The sequence below is a fragment of the Rhinopithecus bieti genome, unplaced genomic scaffold (genome assembly GCF_001698545.2).
Source record: "Rhinopithecus bieti isolate Rb0 unplaced genomic scaffold, ASM169854v2 scaffold_30918, whole genome shotgun sequence".
In the NCBI taxonomy this organism is placed as follows: Eukaryota; Metazoa; Chordata; class Mammalia; order Primates; family Cercopithecidae; genus Rhinopithecus; species Rhinopithecus bieti.
The window spans coordinates 1,225,771-1,248,454 of NW_016813589.1; the positions used below are offsets into that span (position 1 = coordinate 1,225,771).

General features: G+C 39.7%; 1 protein-coding gene across 2 annotated transcripts in view; it reads left to right on the forward strand.

Moving 5' to 3' along the window:
• The window catches only part of SV2C (synaptic vesicle glycoprotein 2C), a 279,524-nt gene that overhangs the window by 120,088 nt on the left and 136,752 nt on the right, over positions 1-22,684 (forward strand). For both annotated transcript variants that reach the window (XM_017848733.1, XM_017848732.1), the window contains exon 4: positions 8,577-8,728. In XM_017848733.1, coding sequence (XP_017704222.1) covers positions 8,577-8,728 — 152 coding nt within the window. The remainder of the gene's footprint in view (positions 1-8,576; positions 8,729-22,684) is intronic.

Consider the following 22,684-nt stretch of genomic DNA (forward strand, 5'->3'; position numbering starts at 1 on the left):
CATCTGTCTATCACTTTCCTAAACGAATCTCACACCAAGAAACACTTTCCTCCCCTCTTTTGTTACAGAAAATTAGAAAGATGGGAAATGGAGTTGGCACCATTGATTCATTTTCATTTGACCCAGAATTAAATTATTTGTATCCAGTCACTGTTAATTACGGGAATGATAGTACTTTGGATGCCAGGCAATATCAGAGTCGAGAGCTTCTCACTGAGGGCCTGGCATTACTAAGCAGGAAGGTCAGGAGAAAAATATAACAGCAACAGAAATTAAAATGAAATTTCAATGTGTCTGTATATCATAAATTAAAGAATAGTAATTTCTTCCTCTGTGAATAGAGCCTACCAAATGTGTAGTTCATAGCTATTTGCAATATTCATTCATTAGCTGTATTGAGTTACAGTAAGAATACCTTGGCTTTATAGAAATCATCATCATTAACTGGAATTATTCAGAGTACGTTACATGTAGCATCCCATTTATTTCCACAATTGTTTTAAATAATTAGTCATGTAAGAATGGTGTGCCTTTTTTATTAGAAAATTGAGGCACGGATTGATTATTGCTTCCAAATATTCAACAGACTCCCAAGTCTTCTGAATTTTAGTCTGATTCTGAGCTATGAGATTTTTTGCTTCAAAGTAGTCTTTTACTTAAAATAATCACATTGGAAAAATGCAGTCATTTAAAATCGTTTAAAACTTTTAAAATATATTTTATCGAACACCTCTCTAGTGCTTGCCCCTGAGAGATGCTGTGTTCAGCACTTTATATTAGTAAAAATTGGCTCTCATCAGTGACCCGGTGAGAAAGATGCTATGCATTATTCATATATCTTGACTATATGTTATAAATGAGGAAGTTGAAGTACAGAGAGGTTAAGTTCCTGTCTGAGGTCACACAGTAAGTAATGTAATCAGGTTTCATACCTAGGCAGTCTGGCTCCAGGGCCCATGCTCATAACCATCAGGCTGTGCTGTGCTTCACACAACCAGAAATGTCTCTGATTTCACATGGCACAAGGTATACATGATATGTGCTCATACATGTTTGAACAGATCAGTCCAAAAATATCTCTGGCCCCAGAGCATCAGAATGGAAAGACCTTCCCCGATATGTAAAATGAGGCAACAGTCAAGATTATCTTTAATCCAAAAATAACCTCAAACCCAAATTGTAAACAGTGGGTGAGTGGTTTCTTAGAGCTACATTGTCCAACATGGTAACCACTAGCTTCATGTAGCTACCAAGCACATGAGATGTGACTAGTCCAAGTTGAGATGTGCTGTAAAAGTGTAAAATATATAGCAGTGGATTTCAAAGACCTAGAACATATAAAAGAATGGAAAATATCTCAATAGTTTTACTTTAATTGTATGTTAAAATAATATTTTACATATATTGGGTTAAATGAATATATATTAAAATTAACTACGTAATTGTTTTGTTTTAATGTTTTAATGTCTTTTCTAGAAAATTTAAAATTACATATGTGGCTCACATTTTCTATTGGAAAGCGCTGTCTTAGGCAATGCTTTTATTTTCCAACAAAAGGCTGACCTTTTGGACACACTTTGTTTCCCAGTATACCCTTCGGCAAAGGTACTATTGATCACAAAGGAGAAGGAACAGAACAAAAGATCTTCCAGAACCACAGTGTATAATTGTGAAAAATTAGCCATACGCACTCTTTAGAATTGACTCTGTGGGGCCCACAGCAGCAATCTGTGTGCTTCATGCCTGTGCCTCCAACAACTGGTGATGTGCCTGGCCCAGAGTTTGAATGGGTGAGGGGGTGGATAGAGGGATAATGGGTGGATAATGGGTAAATGAAGGGTGGGTGTGAGGATGAGTGCAGGAATGAATGAGGAAATGTATACAGCAAAAGGCTAGATACATCTGCATGTTTTATCATTTATTATAGAACATCATAATGATCATTGCCATCTTTATTCATGTCACCTTTAGAGGCTATGGGAAGGCATTCTTCCAACTCTATCAATAGCTGATTTTTTTTCAAGACAGTATTAAAGTCCTGATCCATGACTATGCCACTTCCCTCAGTGGTACTAAGTCTGCTACTGTGGATGCATAGACCTCTACAGTTTTAGGGGGTTAGGCCACCAATCTGATAGCAAACCAGGGCTAAGGGAGTTGAATTGCAGCTGTTTTCTTAGCAATGCAGTTTTCCCCACAAATTATATACTTAAAGATCAGTATTTTTTAAATAACCAATTTTTCTACTCATTATTCTACACATAGTTTACATAATATTTAGAAAATGACGACTTCATATATTGAAGAATATTATTTTTCAAATTGTGGCTTTGGAAATTGAAGAACTAAAGCTACCCAAATCATCCATCCTTTGGCATTGCCACTGGGCACAGGAAATTCTTGTTCTTGATTTGATGATGAGTTCAGTTACCAGTATGTGTTTTTCTCCCATTTCTATCTTTATCACTGATAGCAAACATGTGTCTTCTGATCTATACAGCAACCTTATTTTCTGTGCCGACCTAGCCTATTCAGAAGGAGTGTTAGGTCTGTGCTCTTTCATCTAAGCCTCTGAACAATCTCCCCAAGGTCTGTGATATTCTATTTACTTTTATAAAGTGGAAGAGACTGAAAGGTGCATCTTTGGACTGCTGCTCTAATCCCTTATTTCTGGGTCCAATTTATAACATAATAAATTGGTTCTGAATTGCTTTGCAATTTGCCTGACAATTCAGTGTCTTCTCTCCTTTTTGTTGATTCCGAGTAAGAATTAAAAGAATATTTTTCATGCAAGTTATTTGTAGTTGTGATTCCTGACATAGGTCAGACCATTCACTAATCTTTTTATAATCCTATAATATTTGTCTTATAAAAGCTGCCAGAGTCAGCTCTTGGTAGACCCTGCCCTCTGTTTATTATTTGTATTGAACATGTGACTTTACAATAATTATTCAACTTTCTCCTTAATTATGTTCTTGCAGAATGCCCCATTTTCCAATGGAAATGGGAAATGGAAGATTGAGGTAAAGGACTGCTTGACAATTATATTGTGAAATAAGTTAGAATGAATTATTCTTTGTTACATGCTAGATAGAAAATTAAAGCAAAACAGAATTATTCAGTAGAATCCCTTCTCAAGACAAAGAATCATCAAACATTCCATAATTTCTCTCGAAAATGCCATGCTTCAAGCCATTTTAAGTATAGTTACTCTTTTTATCTGTAACCTCCCTCTTGCATTGCAGAAACCTGAACCCCTCCCCACCTTTTCCTGAAACAGCCTGTGTACATCAGTGTGATGAAGCATGGGAACAAACATCATCCTCACTGGGTTACTATCTGAACTGGAGTAATATGAGGCATGGCTGTGAAATTCACAGGGTTAAGACAGTCAGGCTTCCCAGTTTCCCGGTGAGGTTTGTGCAGACAGGCAGACTTGGCATACTCTGTCATCCTGCTGTGCTAAACTGATTTAACTTGTGTGCCTCACATTTCCCAACAGAGGAGAAATTTTGTCTGCAATACTAACACATTCTTTGCTTTACACAATATACCACTTGTGAATTTGCCTTAGATTATTGAGGAAAATAAATGGATATGTTTCATGATATTTACCAGATGCCTAGTATTGAGTCATGTGCAGACCTATTGAGGTGTTGTGCGTGTGTGTGTGTGTGTGTGGTGTGTGTGTGTCTGGGTCTGCTTGCCTGTGTATTGGGGAGGTTCTGATTCATTCTAGGAATGTGTTTAATACAGAATGTTTTAGTTTCTTTATATTTGGATAATTAAAGTTGCAAAAACCGAGAACTAATATTACTTAAGGAATAACTCCAACTCTGAAATTTCAAATATTAGCATTCTATTTCATTTGTATGAATTAAGTTATTTTGAATCTGGCTAATCTCACACCTATGTGGAGTGTGAATTTCTATTATTATTCCTTCTTTGCCTCTTACTACCGAGGATAATTAAGGTTTGACATTTTTGACAGCTAATAAAATAGATTTAATATCCAATACTGAGAAAAATTCTTTATAAGCCGCTCTGATCTCATTGCTTCATTTATGTAAACATTCCACTAAATATAACTTGAAAAAAAAGAACTTGAGCAGATTTCAACAGTAACTAACTGATCATTATATAATGAACACTAAGCTTTCCATGTTAACTGGATTTAAGGATGTGTTACCCATCAGTTAATGTAAAAGATATTTGTGTCTTATTTTATAGACTTTTATATAAAACCAATTATATTTTCCACATTAGCCCCCCACTGCAAAAGTTTCTCAACTCTAGTGCTATTAATATTTTGGACTGGATAGTTCTTTTTTGTAAGGAGCTGTTCTGTGAGTTGTAGGGTGTTTAGCAGCATCCCTGGCCTCTACCCTCTAGATGCCAGCAGGACCCCCCAAGGTATGACAGAAGTTGCCAGATACCTGCAAGGAGCAAAGAGGGGGCAAAATCAACTCTATTTAAGACCTACTGATACATGAGAATTTAAGGACTTTCATTTAATTTTTTTATTTCTTCATATATTTTCAGAAATTGTATCTCAGTGTAATAAACAAACAAAAAACAACAAATAAGGAATTTTTTTTTTTTTTTTTTTTTTTTTTTTTTGAGGAACAGGAGTCTCCGGCTCGTGTCGCCCGCAGGCTGGAGGTGGCAGTGGGCGCGGATCTTGGGCTCACCCGCAAGCCCCTCCGGCCTTCCCTGCCTCAGCCCCTCCCCCCAGTAGCCCTGGGACTACAGGTGGCACGCCCACCGTTGGCCCGCTAGTTTTTTTGTTATTTTTAGTAAGGAGCGGGGTTGCACCCCCCGGGGTTAGCCCAGGATGGTCCTCGATCGCCTGACCTCGTGGGATCCGGCCCGTCCCGGTCCCCTCCCCAAAGTGCTGGGATTAGGCAGGCTGAAGGCCACCGCGCCCGGCCCAAATAAAGGAAATTTTAACCCCTCACATGCAATATTGAGGTAGAATCATAATGGGCAACTTCTTTTAATTTTAAGATTTGGGGCTGGGGAGTGGCAGATTTTCTCATCTTCAAAATTTATCAGAGGAATCAAATTATGTTGTAAGACCTGAAAGCTCTTGCTTTATCTCTTCCCTAAATATTTTCTGATGATCATTATAGCATCTGCAACCTTTTCTGAAATGCTCACAGGTGTTACAGAAGCTCCTAGAATGCCCAGTGGGATTGCCCAGTGTCCTCTGAGCAGTTCCAAGGGAGCTCTCTCCATGACAAGGACCGTCAGGTCATTTGGTCAAGAGGTGACCACAGCAACTAAGGCATAGAACAACTCAGGAACTCTTTGCGGGCTCCATTGCTGTCAAAACTTTCAGTCCAGAACCCTCAACTTCTATTATGGTCATATTGGTTCACAAAGTGAGGTGTATCTTTCCATTCACTGGAGATACTTAAATCATCAGAACAGATTACTCCAGGAGACTTGATATGCCAACTACAACATTGAAGAGTCTGGGAAATTCAGTTATTTTGCGTGAACACTTAGCACATGTCCCCTGGGCCAGTTAATGGGGACTCAAGAATGAATATGATATAGTCCCCACCTTCAAGGGGTATATGGGGTGTGAAACAGTAGTAATAGTAATAGTTTTTTCTCTGCTTAAAGGATATCACAGTAGTACAAGGAGTAATTTTTTCCCCAAAGTAGATGATCAGTCCACAAGAAGAAATGTGAATGCTTGGATTGTTTTATATATCTCTGAATCTAAATAACTTTGCAAAGAATTTGAATGGAAGCCTTCTCTAATTCTTCAGACTCACTTATCCCTTAGTATTCCTTAGCATTTCCTTGCAGCCTGCTTTATAAATATTGAGAGATCCAGAAAAAATAATCATGTGAAAAGAGCCATTGAATAAAACCAGCTGGATTGCCTAGAAGCCCCTACAAGTTGGTATTTTCTTATGTGACAATGATTTGTTTAAAACTAACAGGCAAATCTATAGTCTTCCACTTGAAATTATAGCCACACTGCAAAAAAAAAAAAAGGAAAGAAAGAAATTATAGCCACACCAAAGTACATTTATCTTGGTCCAGAGGGTGCTGGCATATCCTGGCATACAATTGTGGCTTCACGGAATTTAAGTTATAGTTATTAACAGGATGTCCAGAATCCTGATGAAACATTAATGAGGATGTGAAAAGTCAGTAAAAACTCGGACTATTTTTATGCATTGAGAAGTGAAACCACAGAGTAGGGAGCTGGGATTTTATGGTGCAGAGAAACGGATTCTTCACTTCAAATGAAAAACAGGAGTATCATAAAATTATTTGTGACACAGACATTTTATTTCACACTAGAATTGTGTGTTATAATGAAACCACTTAAAATCTGTTCAACATATTGTTGAGTTTTAAAATTCAACTAGCTTACTGTACCAATAAGCATCACACATTTGTTTTTTATCATGATTAATATGTGGTATTTGTTTTCAGGGCATTTAATGATCACAGATAGCAAGCAAGCATGCAGCTTACCACTTGAAAGGGTCTCACTCTGTCACCCAGGCTGGAATGCAGTGGCCCTTTAAGGCTCACTACAACCTCAAACTCTTGGGCTCAAGTGATCTTCAGCCTCCCAGTAGTCTTTGTAGACAGCCTGGTGGAGTCTCACGGCACAGAAGATTAATTAAACGATGTCTTTCAATTTTACTATCTGCATTCCATCAAAAAATTAAAATAAAATAAAATAAAATTCAACTAGCTATATTTGTATGAACACCTCAAGAATCCCAGACAAGAGAAGTGTATGAGTCTAATATGGTGCAGTATAGAGCCAGCTCCGAGCTGAAACCATCCACCACATGCATTTGTTTCTTGTTTGAGGGTTTGGTTATGGACTTGGACTTGGTTGGCTGCGTCTGTGTGTGATGGTGCTAAATCTGAAGACAGGTTGAGTCACACCTCTAGAAATTTTAGGTAGAACCACCGCTGTCATAGCCCAGAGAAACTGATATAGATGCCTAAAGTTTGTGAATTTTAAACTCTTTGAACAGGAACTCCCACTAAGAAACACACTGCGACCCATTATATATTTTATATATGTACGTTATACATTACAAATATGTTTATAACACAAATTTCATGAAATGATACTTATGCTTATCCTTATTACTTAGGTTGCACTTAAATATTTTATCACTATCTCATTTTTTTAAATGCTGTTTACTGTTTATAGCTACTAAAGTAAATTTTGCAACCCATAGATTGGAAAGCACCAACCTAAGTGGTCTTCCCATGTCCACTGATGGGTAACTATGGCATCACTTTAAACAGAGGCAAATACATGAAATGGTGTTGTATTTTCACCTACCAGTTGATGCAGGATGACATTGTAAATCCTATGGTTTATTTGGTACACTAGTTTGCTGCCAAAATGACCTTTCCCTAAATTGTATTTGTTAAGGACACTGCCAATATGTCTTTATCATATCAAAGGCTCTAAGAAAATCAGTTATTGCTAAATAAATAAACATGCTTTACTCCTTGACATCAAATTTGCATGAAAAGTCAATAGCAATTTATCTTACAGAAATCTGAACAAAAATGAGTCAGTGCATACTTCCTAACTGTATTAGATTTTGTGTCATCTCAACCATGTACTTATGTTGTGTGTCTTTTTAAACAAATACTTTAAAATTCACATATTGCTTGGAGTGATAGTAATATTTTCTTTACTACCTTTTGAGGCAGTGGTTCCTAAAGTTTTAGGGCTAAGACCTATTTGAAATTGTGATGAAATCTTGGCCCATCTCCTAAAAATGAACACTATTTTGATTCCATATACCCTCATTTGAGCACCCTTACCCTGGGTAGAGGTCACTGTTTCTGTCATCTCCCCAAAGCTCAGTCAGCAGCTCTTATAACTAGCTTCTACTGGAAGGAAGCATTATATTCCATTCTATTGATATCTAAACTACCAGTTCCTTATTTTTTTCTACAAGTGTCCCTTTCATGTTTACTTGTTTAGCAGTACTATCTACTGGATTGGGACTAGAGTTAATCTTGGAAATGACCCCATTCATCCTGTGTTTGTCAACCCATTAACCTAATTTAGTGCTGCTGTGGGGTAGCAGTGAGTAAATACAGATTACGGATAGTACCCTAGAGGTGTTTGAAGCTGTTTCCAAAGTCCCCACATCATGAGTGGGACATGGCACAGCAACTCTTTTTAACAACAAGTTAATTAAAATATTCACTAGATTTTAAGAAATCAATGTAAGTTTTTATAAATATCACGTAAAACATTCAACCATAAGCTGAAAAGTCAACGGAATCTCACGTTAAGCTCTATAAATCACCTGAGACAAGCACCACTGCCACCTCTTGGTAACATAGCTTAATTGCAAGTTCAAGTTTTTGGAGGGATAGTAAACCTTTATTAAATATAGAGACTATAATTTTTACATTGTAAAATGATAGAAAATATATTTGTTGATATGCTGGGATAGGGAGAAAGCATGTGTTGTTAGAGTTTGCTTTGGCTCTGCCCTTTGCATTTCACATTAGCTGTCCACACCCTGATTTCATGTATTCTCTGTACGTCTTGGCAGGATTGGAGGAGCCATACCCACTGTGTTCTCATACTTTGCTGAAGTGCTGGCCCGGGAAAAGCGGGGTGAACACCTGAGCTGGCTCTGCATGTTCTGGATGATCGGTGGCATCTACGCCTCTGCCATGGCTTGGGCCATCATCCCGCACTACGGTAAGAGGCTGGCCTTGCACCAGCTGAGCAGTTACTTCATTTTGCTTCAGGCTCCATTCCCATCTTCTTCCTCTCTTCTAAGGGCTACTTTGAGAAAAACTACTCATACTCTTGTTTCTCCCTTTCATAGTATCCAGGAGTTTTTCCCCACTGTGTAGAGATCTGTATAAAGTAACTGTGTCAAATGCCCTTCTGGTTATATTAACATAATGGGGAAAATGTTTCCCCTACTATGCTTTCACAACATTTCTGGTCACCAAAATGTGTGGGATATTTTCTCCCACTGACCAATTCTCCAATAGCTAGGAGTGCTGCAATTAAACTCAATTCTGACACTGTGTTACTTGGGGTTAGAGTCAAATGGCACAGATTAAGGGCTCAGTCCCACAGGACTGCCCCCTATTTCAGAGGCCAGTTGTAAGTCCAGGCCTCTGGAACTTCTGACTGGGCAGCTATAAATGAGAGGTCCCTATACCCCCCACCCTCAGGTTTGATCATTTGCTAGAATGGCTCCCATAACTCAGGGAAACAACTCTCATTCACCAGTTTATGACAAAGGATGTGGCGAAGGATGTAGATGAACAGCCAGGTGAAGAGAAACACAGGGCAAGGTATATGGGGAGAGGTGAGGGGCTTCCATGACTTCTCCACCTCACCACCCTCCCAGTGCCTCCATGTGTTCAACAACCCAAAAGCTCTCCAAACTCCATAGTTCAGGGATTTTTATAGAGGTTTCTATAGGCATGAATGATTAGGTATGATTGATTTTTAACTCAATCCCCAGCCCCTCTCCCCTTCCTGGAGGATGGGGGTGGAGCTAAACGCTCCAAGCTTATGATCATGGCTTGGTCTTTCTGGTGACCAGACCCACTCAGGAGCCCACCAACAGTTGTCTCATTAGAACAAAAGATGCTCCTATTACCCAGGAAATTCCCAGGAATTAGGAGCTCTGTGTCACGAACCATGGATGATGACCAACACTTATGTTTCTTATTATAATTACAGCATCATAGTGTACTATTGCGTTTTACTGTTTTTAAAGTAATCTCTTTCATTTGTTTCCTCTGTGCTGTCAATGCTGGGGATTCCTCTCCCCTCTGCCTCTCCTACCCTAAGTGGAGGTGGGAGGATACACAGATCATCAGCAGCATATAAGACAACATGACTTATAGTTGTTCTTGGAACTGCCATACATATCAGACACACAGGAGTGCCTTTACTCAACTCCTGTGGGCTCAGTCCAAAGATCAGCTCCACATCAGCCCCACCTCTTCTGGCAACTCAGAACTGGGATGAGAGCAGGAAAACTCCTGTTGTATGGTCTGTTGAACTGCAGAACTTTAGAGGTGACTCTACTTGTCTACACTCCCATATCCCCTCCTTAGTTTCTCCTAAGCTCTTACTGTTCCTGCCGCCTCAGAAACCTGTACAGGTTGCATGTTTCTGAGCAATACTCCCCCTCAGAAGCCAAAAGCTGCAAGTTGCTTCATCTACAAGCAGTGAAATGAATGGAAAGGTCAACTGAATCCAGAAATCAAATTCAATATATCAGGAAAGGGGAGAGAAGTGTTCTGGTTGTGTGTGTGTGTGTGTGTGTGTGTGTACATGCACAAACACGTGCACATGTGCCCAAACAGGCTAAAGTTTGCAAAATAGGAATACTGTATAAATTAAAACCACATGACTTCAGAAACTCACAGTCTGCTCTAATCTAAAAAATTAGATTTCAAAAACTCATTCTTTGCTCTTTTTTTATTTCTCTGCTTTTGTTTTAGAACAGGGTAATATTTCATTATAAAACACAGTTCTGTTAGAGAACAACCTTGGCGAAGCTGACTCATTGCTAAAACCAGACATAGACTTTAGTATTTAGATGTATTTAATTTGTTTTTTAACTGAGTTTTAACATGCTGAGTTACAAAATCATGTCACACTCTTTCTTTTGGTGAACCTGAAAAGTTACATGAAAACTGAAATCGTATTTAACAACAACGAAAGCAAGATATAAGGAATTGGTTATTCATGTTGAGTTCAGGGTACCAAGCTCAAGTGGTGGGTTTTTCATTTTTAAACTCTTTGGTCACTTGTGAGCCAGAGATGCCCTCAGACAGGCAGGTCCCCATATCCACCATGGGGCTTGTCTTCTGCCACCATTCAAGGAATTCAAGATTTTCTTTTAATTTGAGATCTCAGGACCTCTGCCACCCTCAGAACCTTCCTCGGTAGAGCAGCATCTAACTCATGCCCCACTCAGCTTGCTGGTTCAAGTGGAAAAGCCACTCAAGAATTGTTTTATAGGAACTATGTTTAAGAAGGTGAATAGGAAATGCAGAGTCCAGCTTTACCCATCATTGCTCCATAGCCACTGCTAGTCTATCCATTCATACCCTTTGTGCATATTCAAATAAGGGCTGCGCCAGGTAGGTAGCCAGAAGTGCTGCCCCCCTTATCATCTGTGCCAGCTACTCACGGAGGGCTCAACCTGGCAAATTTATACAGCAGCTAAAGTGCTTCTTTCTCTCTCTCTCTCTCTCTTCTTTTTTTGGATTCCTTCTTAGCCGGCCTTCAGGCCAGACTTGTTCTCTTTTCAACTTCTGATGAAAGCATTGCTCCTTGGCTATGGCTGAGCTTTCTCTCTGGAGCTCCTTGTCTCCCTAGTTAATGGCTGTCTCTTTCCTGGTCCTCCCTTTCCATGATATCACTCAGAATTTCACCTACTGGCCTTCTTAAACTCATAACACACTGGCTTCTGCAGCCTACATGTGTCCACCAAGCCCAGGCATGACTGTTTTTATTTTTAGTTTTCTTTCTCATTAGGGATTCAATTCCTCCAACTCTGCCTTTCACACATCCCTGCCCTTGAACTCTGGATGGTTCCAGATTTTCTCTCCTGCCTCACCACCGGTCAGTCAGTGTCGACCCACAAAGAATAAGCATGATCTCCACCTTGCTTTTTCCAAAGTACACTTCAGATACTTCTTGTTTATAGCTACAAGGGCTAATTAATTCATATATAATTAGAATGAGGGAAAGTTGGGAATCATAAACAATACATGAAAAGTTGCAAAAACAATGGCAACACAACAAAATTAAATGTCGGAGGCTGACATCAACTTTTATGTTGACAACACCTTGAGAAATAATGACCCGATTAGGAAATGAGTAATGTAAATATGAAAACCTTATGCCATTGCTTTACTAAAGGATTTCCATGCCCAGAAGTGTGGCGAGAAAACATATATTTCATTCAATTCTGTCCACAAATTAAAATTAACAATGAAAAACTTTAAAAATAACTTTGCCAAGGTCATTGTTATACTCTAGCAATTTGAAGAGTTTTAATTTTGTTTTAAAGTTTAATTTTAAAAATCCTGTGCTGAGGCTTCTGGAGTGCTAATGACATTCTGTATCTTGAGCTGGGTGGAGTTTTTAAATGAAGTTTTGAATTGTAAAATTCATTAAAGTGGGTGCTTAAGATGTATGCATGTTATTATATGAATATTACACTTTTTCGCAAACACTTTTGAGTACGTTTACCACCTCCCCCATACCCTGAAAACACTCATGCTTGAATTTGACCCTACATCAATCAAATCAGATTCCCTGGACAAGAGACGCAGCATTGAGAGTTTTTATTCTTATTTTTTTCAGCTTTATTGAGGTATGATTGACAAATAAAAATTATATACATTTAATGTGTACAACCTGAAGGTTTGATATATGTGTACATTGTGAAATGATTACCACAATCAAACTAATTAACATCTTTCGTGTGTGTATGATGAGAACACTTACTCTCAGCAACTTTCAAGTGTACAATACAGTCAATATTATTAACTATAGTTACCATGCTGAATATTAGATCTCCAGAACTTATCATCTTATAACCGAAAATTTGTGCCCTTTGACCAACATCTCCCCCCATCCCTCAGCTCCTGGTAATCACTCTTAACTACTCTCTATTTCTATGAGTTCAACTTTTCAGATTTCACATATTGTTGAGATTGTGTGATATTTGTCTTTTCATGTCTGACCTATTTCACTTAACATAATGCCTTCCAGGTTCATTCATGTTGTTGCAAAGGGAAGGATTTCCTTGTTTTTAAAGGCTGAACAATATTCCAATATGTGCATATATGTGTGTGTGTGTGTATGTACATATGTATACACAGTTTTAAAGCTTTACTGTTTTTACAGTTTTATAGTTCTGAAGTTACATTTAAGCCTTTAATCCATTTTAAGTTGATTTTTATCTATGGTGCAAAAGGAGGTTCCAATTTCATTCTTTTGCATATGGATATCCAGGTTTCCCAGCACCATTTGTTGAAGAGACGATCCTTTCCTTATGGGATACTCTTGCTGCCTTTGTCAAAGATCAGTTGACTGTATAAGCATGGGTTTATTTCTGGGCTATTCTGTTCCATTGGTCTATATATCCGTGTTTATGCCAATACTATACTATTTCAATTACTATAGCTTTGTAATATAATTTGAAATCAGGAAGTCTCCAGCTTTGTTCTTCTTGCTCAAGATTGCTTTAGTTATTCAGGGTCTTTTGTGGTTCCATACAGATTTTAGGATTGTTTCTTCTATTTCTGTGAAAAATGACATTGGAACTTTGATAGGGATTACATTGACTCTGTAGATCTGTTTGAGTAGCACTGACATTTTGACAGTATAATTCTTTCAATCCATAAATACAATATATCTTGCCATTTATTTGCCATCGTCAATTTCTTTCATCAGAGTTTTATTGTTTTCAACATACAGATCTTTTACCTTCTTTGTTAAATTTATTCCTATTTTATTCTTTTTGATGCTATTGTAAGTAGGATTGTTTTAATAATTTCTTTTTCAAATACTTCATTATTAGTGTATAGAAACACAACTAATTTTTGTCTCAATTTTGTATGCTGTCACATTGCTGAACTCATGTATTCTAACAGTTTCTTGGTGGCGTCTTTAGAATTTTCTATATATAAGATCATGTCATCTGCAGAGACATGCTCTTATTTTACTTCTTTCTTTCTTTGATTCCCTTTATTTCTTTTCTTGCCTAATTGCTCTGGCTAGGACTTTCAGTACTATCCTGAATAGAAAGGACAAGAGTCTTCCTGGTCTTAGAGGGAAAGCTTTTAGCTTTTCACCATTGAGTATGTTAACTGGGAGCTTGTCATGGATAGCCTTGATTATGTTAAGGTACATCAATAGTTTTTAAAGCTTCTGAGTGGTTCTAATGTGCAGCCAGGTTTGAGATTCTTTGGCTTCCTTTCCATGGAAGGCCCAATGGGTGACCTCAGAAGTCTGTTTTTCTGCTGGGCCCCTAGAACTTGATGGTATGTACTGGGTGGGAGTGGGGCAATGCAAATGAGAATAAGGAGAACAGTGAGCCTGACCTGTTCAGTGTTTGAGTTTCCATATTGTTGGTTTCATCCACGCAAAAACCTGTCCATCTGTTTTAGAATCACACTTAAAAAGTAACTTTGACATCTAGATATCTCTTCTTTTCAATGATACATCTTTTAACTTTGCCTAAAATAGACAAGGGGCTAAAAGTCTATCCACTTTCCCTGCAGCCTCTGAAAAAACTAAAGGCTTATATCTCTCCTCTGAAATCTGCATTGTATAAGTGATGCCATAGTCCACAGAAACAAGAGCAGGTCCACCCCTGCTGCTCTGTCCTCTTTCACTGAGGAGGCCTTTGAGTGCCCACCACTCCCTGTGCATTGAATTTGCACCCTGCAGGGAAGGAACACAGGAGTGTAATAAAGTGACTCAGAGCCAGGACCTCAGCCTTCTCATATTGGTAATAGGCTTTGCTGTGGAGAGAAGGAATGGATAATTGGCATCCACACGGCAAGTGTATTTCAAATGATAAATAACACACAGGCTTGTGGACAGAGGTGCTCATTGTTTCTGGGTGTTGCCGTTTAGTAATTAGGGCAGAGCAGTCAGTGCACAAAGCCTGAGCCTGATGCTGTAAGACTGGAATTCTGGCCGCTCACAAGCCTCTGATGTAAAGTAGACCTTGAGTGGGTCACTAAGGATTCTGGAAGGAAATCTGGAAGGATTCTTGTGAAGTTAGACACTAGAATAGGGGATTGGATTGCTCTAAGGGCTAGTGAGTTAAGACATGGGCTATGGCCAGGGGTTTTCAGTGGACAGTGGAGTCCACCTGGCCTGCTGAGACCTAGCTTTTGTACCAGTGTGGAATAGTGATGGTGCTTTCTCTTCATATCACTGCTGTCAGAGTTGAAAATTTCCCCAGAGACAGATGGTTGCTAACATCTGAAGGTTCCCAACATGAATGGACCTTACCCAGTGCTGACAAGACCTTAGGAGGCAGAGCGCCTTGCTGTGGTCATACCAGCACCTTCCCTGCCACAACTCCATTCAGGAACTTCTGGGCTGTGTCTCCCCCATGGCAAAGAGCAGTCTACTAGAGCAAGGGAGGAGGAAGAGCAACAAACCCAGAAGGAAATACACTTGCCTCAAAAAAATCAGGTGCCTGTAACAGCTGAAAATAGGTATTTAGAATTGGCTTGGCCAGGTGCAGTGCCTCACAGCTGTAAACCCAGTGCTTTGGGAGACCGAGGCAGGAGAATTGCCTAAAGCCAGGAGTTCGAGAAAATTTGGCTCTTCTTGACCCAACACCCATTCTCAAGCCTAGGCCTTCTGACCCATAGTGGGACTTGGCTACTGGTTCCGAAATAAATAAGCAGGACCTTCAAGAACAGATAGGTCAGGTGGAAAGGTTCTCTTTCAGCCTTCTTGCCCTTCCTTTCTCTCTCCACACTCTGTAATAATAAGGACACATCAGCATTTAATGGAGGCCCCAGTGCCTCAGGGGAAATGGGAACAGAGAGCTGAATCACAGGCACTTTCCACGTTGGCTGAGAGCTTTCATTAGGCCCAGGCTTTGGAGTTGCTGCTGGACTGCGGCACTGTCCGCTCCATTAAACCCTCTGTCATCATTTTCCCTTTTAAATTCATGTGCGCATCAGATGAGGTGTTCTCCCCTGCTGTGTGCATTACAGTGTGTAGCAAAGACGTTCAATTAGGTAAATGGGAAAGTTCTCATTTTAGCACGAAAGGCCACAGCTCTGAAAGCCCACAGCGCACTGGGCCTTATCTAGCCCCCAGAATAGCCCATGGCCTCCATCTGGCCAGCCCTTCACTGCAGATGTTGTAGAGTCAAACTAGGGGCTCCCAAAAACTCCAGACTTACCCCACCCTACCTCTCCAGCCATGATGAGATGTCCAGGCTTAAAAATACATATATTCCCAAGGTTGTCCAAATTACCAAAACGTCCCTACTTCCTTTGGCTGGCAGGAGAGGCAATAGCTGTCTAATTAAAGAAGGAAGCAGGGAAGGATTCCTGATTCCCCAACCAGACAGATATTCGACAAGAAAGAAGAAGAAAGTCAGCTTCCTTGTTCACAAGAAGAAATGCACTGTGGCCAAGGGAAAGAGGCATAAAGTGAGAGGAATTTTGAGTCTCAGACCTGCTATTTCTGTGAGCCCTGTCAAAGCTTTTCAGTCTGATCCAGCCCACTCTCCTAGTCAGCATTGTGGTAAGGATTAAGCAAAATAATCTTGTTAGAACACCCAGTGCATATTTGATGTTCAAAAATGGCAGCTATTATTGCTATCAGGTCATCCTACATGAGATACCCAGATTATCAGAGGAGCCCAAATGTGAGCTACATGAAAAGAAGAGGGAGAAGGAACTAAAAGGCATAAACCCTGCCTAAAGTTTGAGATTGGAGAAGTCAGAGGAAAGAAAAAAAAAAGGATAGAAGCTAAGACAAGGAGAGAGAACCAAGGTATTAAAACAATACTGTAAAATCTTGATGACTTTGTACCCAATAAATCAGAATCCTCCATTTGTCTGTTGGGTAATTTAACATTCAAGGGGCATGTACTATATAAAGACCCATTTTCAAGGCCATGGTACTATCATTCCCAGATAGAAATAATGAGAGTCTGACAACTCTAACCTGCCAGCATCAACTACCAGCTGATTCTGCGGGTTATATGGGCAGCACCAGAGCCAAGCTCTATCGCAGCAGTAAGATGTCAGAGATCCTGGAGACAGGCAGTCAGTGCAGTCGTTAACAGCATGGGCTTAGAGGGAAGGCCCTGCTTCCAAGCCACCTCTGCCCTCTCTATCTTTGTCGTCTTTATGACAGTTACCTAGGCTCTCTGGTCCTCTGTTTCCTCATCTGTAAAATAGGCACAATAATAGTATATATTTGCTGCACAATCCCATTACTGGGTATATATCCAAAGGATTATAAATCATTCTACCGTAAAGACACATGCACATGTATGTTTATTGCGGCACTATTCACAATAGCAAAGACTTAGAACCAGCCCAAATGCCCATCAATGATAGACTGGATAAAGAAAATGTGACATATATACAACATGGAATATTATGCAGCCATAAAAAATAATGAGTTCATGTCATTTGCAGGGACATGAATGAAACTGGAAACCATCATTCTCAGCAAACTAACACAGGAACAGAAAACCAAATACTGCGTGTTCTCACTCATAAGTGGGAACTGAACAATGAGAACATATGGACACAGGGAGGGGAACATCACACACCAGGTCCTGTTGGCTAGGGTAGGCAAAGGGAGGGAGAGCATTAGGACAAATACCTAACGTATGTGGGGCTTTAAACCTAGATGATGGGTTGATAGGTGCAGCAAATCACCATGGCACATGTATACCTATGTAACAAACCTGTACATTGTGCACACGTATCCCAGAACTCAAAGTAAAAAAAAAAAAAAAANACATGAATGAAACTGGAAACCATCATTCTCAGCAAACTAACACAGGAACAGAAAACCAAATACTGCGTGTTCTCACTCATAAGTGGGAACTGAACAATGAGAACATATGGACACAGGGAGGGGAACATCACACACCAGGTCCTGTTGGCTAGGGTAGGCAAAGGGAGGGAGAGCATTAGGACAAATACCTAACGTATGTGGGGCTTTAAACCTAGATGATGGGTTGATAGGTGCAGCAAATCACCATGGCACATGTATACCTATGTAACAAACCTGTACATTGTGCACACGTATCCCAGAACTCAAAGTAAAAAAAAAAAAAAAACAATTGCTGTATTAAAGGATGGCATACAGAAAGTGGTTACTTTGCACAGTGCCTGGCACAGATGTTCATTAAGTGTAGTCTCGTATTTTCATATTTGGGACTGAAGTTTGGATCAGGGAGGAAGAATTAAAAAGAGGAATATTTAAAAGATTGTACTCACCTTTTCCTAACCATGTTTTCTCAATGGTTCACCTGTCATTTGAAGTTGTGGAGATGGATAAGAAAGATTAGAGGTATAGGAACAGAACTTATAAGGCATGCCGAAGTGTCCTGTGCCCACTACTCCAGGGTGTCAGGGCAGACCTCACATGATAACTGGGGTTCCTTCCTCTCAGCAGCCCAGCCAGGACAGGCAGGTACCAGGTGGCCCAGAGCCCTGCCCTCTCAGCTTTGCCATATTTCACTAAGTGTTACAGCCCTGATGATTTTATGCTCAAGAGTCAGAGTAAGACATGACAGAGGGAAGTGATTTGGTACATTGACTTACACCAGTATTATTTCTTAATTTGTTAATTTAATTTGTTAATTTTAAGATCAATCTTTTATTTCATCTCAACGAAAGAACCCTTGGCTTCCGATTTCCTTCAGTGATGGTTCACTTTTCCCCATGCAATAATAAGATGCATCAGTCAAAGAAGCAATGATGATATAGTCTTTAAGGGCTTAAGAAGTGGATGTGAAATTTAAAAAAAAAAATTATCACGTGTTTAAGTGCATGGCCATTTCTTTGAATGCATCTGTTTCATTGTTCATTGTACCCAGAAGCAAGTATTTGGAAAGTCTCATGTGCTGAAACATGACCACAAGCCAGCTCTCCCAGCCCAGCCTCCTGTCTCTCTCTACCCATCCTCTTTGTTTAATAGGGGTAATAGGAAGCCTGGGGGAACCCAGGAAGGCATCTATCAGCTAGGGTGCAGATAGTCCCCACAGACCCAAAAGACATCTATTTACTTTCTTGAGAGATTGACAGTTCTGCGCCGATCTGGGAAACACTTTTCAACATTCTCACGCTGACCTTCGAGGTTTGTATAGTGAACTCAGAGGAGCTACCTCCCCTACTGTGAATTTAAGCCAATTATCGTGGAATTGAAGTCTGAACTCTTCTATTCAAGCTCACCAGAAAAGGAAGGGAAGTCAGGCATTTATTGAGAGCTTTCTGTGTCCCAGGCATTGTACCTGGTATGTTATCTTATGCACCTGATCCTAAAATGGTGAAATGGGCTTTAAAATATGGCAGTTTCCTGCTCTGGTGCTCATGTGAAGAACTGTATGTTCCTGTGCTGATAGCACTGCAGGTGACCCTGTCAAGCAAGGGTTTGTGACCATACATCCCTCTGGTAAGTGGGTGAAGCCCACAGACCTCTTCCCAAAATAATGTTTTTACATACATAAAGTGAAATAAATAGGATTATAAATGAAATCAATTGTTTCAAAATAGTATTATCAAAATGTATTAGCATGTTAAGTAACAACATGTAGTGACAGAGCTAGTGGCTACCACAATTTTGAAGTAGATACAAGTATAGAAGCTGGAAATCAACTAGTGCATTCTTCTGAATCCTAGGAAACCACTAGACCCCAGATTATCTCCAGAATCCATTTCTTCACTTTAGTTAAAAATTAGAATTGACAGCGGGGTGCAGTGGCTCATGCCTGCAATCCCAGCACTTTGGGAGGCCAAGGTGGGTGGATCACTTGAGCTCAGGAGTTTGAGGCCAGCCTGGGCAACATGGCAAAACCCTATCTCTACTAAAATTACGAAAATTAGCTGCACATGGTGTCAGGTGCCTATAATTCCAGCTACTTGTGAGACTGAGGCACCAGAATTGCTTCAACCAGGAAGGGACTCTGTCTCAAAAAAAAAAAAAAAAAAAAAAGAATTTACTAGATAAAAGGAAAACCAAATTAACAAAGGCATAAGCAAGATAAAAGTTTGTTTTATATCACATGAAAGAAGTCTGGATCGAGGCAGTCCAGAGCTGGTGTAGTAGCTCAGCAGTCATCATCAAAGGCCCCAATTCCTTTTATCTCACTGCTCCTCCATTCTTAGCACATTCTAACTGTAGGGTTACGTTCTAGGCAGCACAAAGTGGGAAGGATGTATAACGATATGTCTGTACTACCAGAAAGAACCTTCCTGGAAGTCCCACACAAATCCACTTGAATCTCATTGACCAGAATTTCAAGACAGAAAAAGTCTTGGAAATGTAGAGTAGCTGTTTATTTCCAGCAGCAGGGAGAATACAAATCAGTGTAGAGTGGATACAGGGAGACAACTGGTCATTTCTGCTGCACCATTTCATTCTTACTCTGGAAAATGTTTTTTGAATATTCCTGCATTTCATAATGTAATGTTTAAGTGTGGCCCTTCCATCCATTTTGGGTGCCAGAAACAAAAGCAACTCTGGCTAACTCAACAGGAATTTCTTGGAAGGCTGTTGGATAGCTCAGGGAATGGTCAGGAAGGCTGGAGAACCAGGCTCAGAAAACAGCAGAAGACAAGGGAATCCTTCCTTAGATGGCTTACGTGGCCTTTCAGCAAACTCAAAATTTCAGCACTCAGACCCAAAGAAAACACTTACAGTTTAACAAAAATTGGCCCAAATTACACAACTTCAGTTTTAGTGCACCAAGGGGCTTTTAATATTGTTAGATTTTCTTCCAAAGTCATGGGGAGTTGCTGTCTTTGCAAGATGCAATCCTTAGGGGCGCCACATGCTGTTAGTAAATCATAATTACCCAAGCATGACACTGTGGACAAGTCACCCCAGTGCACTCATTCAGATAAGTGCTGAGTACACACTAATGTGTGTCGGGAGGAGAATCTGGGCCCATTTGAAGGTAGGCATAATTTGGGCTGCTGTGGCCTTTCTATTTGGTTTCAGATAATGTAGATACAGGGATCTCGAGACCCTCAAGCCAGTGTGCCTCCTCTGCAGCATTTCAGAGTGGCTCAGACTTCCCTAGTCCTCACATCACAGTTGGCTGGATCCTGGGGCTTCCCCAAACCACATGTGAATCCGAGCCTTACCAGCAGACTAGATCCCCCTCAAATCCTGGAGACTTTGACTTACAAAAGAGACAAAGGCACCCATACCTATGGTAAATAACAATAGAGACGTTGGTTTTATTTACTGTAGATATAGGTACCTACTCCAGGAGCTGTTGATGTTGGGGTTTGCCCTGAAAACAAATTGTGAATAAATTGTTAATACATTTTATAGTATTAAAAAATTAGTTTCAAGAATCAATGGCAATATCAAATGCTAGAAAGGAAGCAGAGAAACAGCATCTCTCATGCATTGCTGGTGGAAATGAAAAATAGTTATAGACACTCTGGAAAGTGGTTTGACAGTTTCTTTAAAAACCAAACATACACCTAACATATAACCCAGTAATTGCACTCCTGGGCATTTATCCCAGAGAAATAAAAACTTGTATCCACACAAAAGCGTATGCATGGTTATCCATACAACTTTATTTGTAACACCCAAAAGCTGAAAACAACCAAAATGTCCTACAATACTATAAAATGCTACTCAGCGATAAAAAGAAACAAGTGATTGCTATAACAGCTTGTATAGACCTCAAGGGCATTTTGCTGAGTGAAAAAGCCAATCTCGAAAGGCATTTATGTAACATCCTAGAAATGACAAATATAGAGGTGGGAGAACACATTAATTATTGGCAGAGGTTTGGAATGGTCGGGGGTGGGGGGTATATGACTATAAAGGAGTTGCATCTGGGAGAACCTTGCGTTGATGTAATAGTTGGGTGTCTTGGTTTCCAATATGGTTATGTGAATCTACACGTGATAAAATAAAACAGAACTATATACACACATTGCACTAATGTCAGTTCCATGCTTTCAATGTTGTCTATAGTTATGTAAGATTAACCATTGAGGGAAACTGGATGAAGCGTACGTGGCATCTCTCTGTACTATCTTTGCAATCTTCTGTGAATCTATAATTAATTCAAAATAAAAAGTAGAAAACAAATGAGTAATAGCTTTCAAAAGGGCAGTCTTACATATATTATCTATTTATTCTAATACTTTTGGGAGGAAAAACAACAGTAACTATTACTACCCTTTTTTGAATAGAGAACCTGTTACATAGAAATTTGGTCATTTCTCAAATTGACACAGATAATGGAAGATTAGACATTAGAAGCCATCATCTGATCCTCATTTCTTCAAAATGTTCTCTATACATGACGAAGCTAGGAAACTTCTCCAGAGAACAACACAGAGTTGGAATGGTGTCTGGGGCATTTTAACTGTCTCTACAGTGTGCATGTGTGGCCCAGATGCCAGCTACCCCTTTTCTGTCTAGCTGATGCTCTCACAGCCCCTTGCCAAGCATTCAGAGATCCAGGCCTTCATCAATTGTCATGAGAAAAACCAGTCACATGCAGAATTCCTTGTTGTTTTAAAAATTATCTTAGGCTGAGGTGGGAGGATTGCTTGAGGTCAGGAGTTGGAGACCAGCCTGGACAACATATATTCTATAGCAAATTTAAAAATTAGCTGGGCATGGTGGCACACACCTGTACTCCTAGCTATTTGGGAGGCTGAGGCAGGAAGATTGCTTGAGTCTAGGAGTTTGAGGTTACATTGAGCCATGGTCAGGCCACTGCACTCCAGCCTGGGTGACAGAGCAAGACCCTGTCTCTTAAAAAAAAAAAAAAAAAAAAAAAAAAACATATATACACACACACACACACACACACACACACACACATATACATATACATATATATACACACATATACATATATATATATATATATATCTTATGAAGATTTCATAAGACACTGAA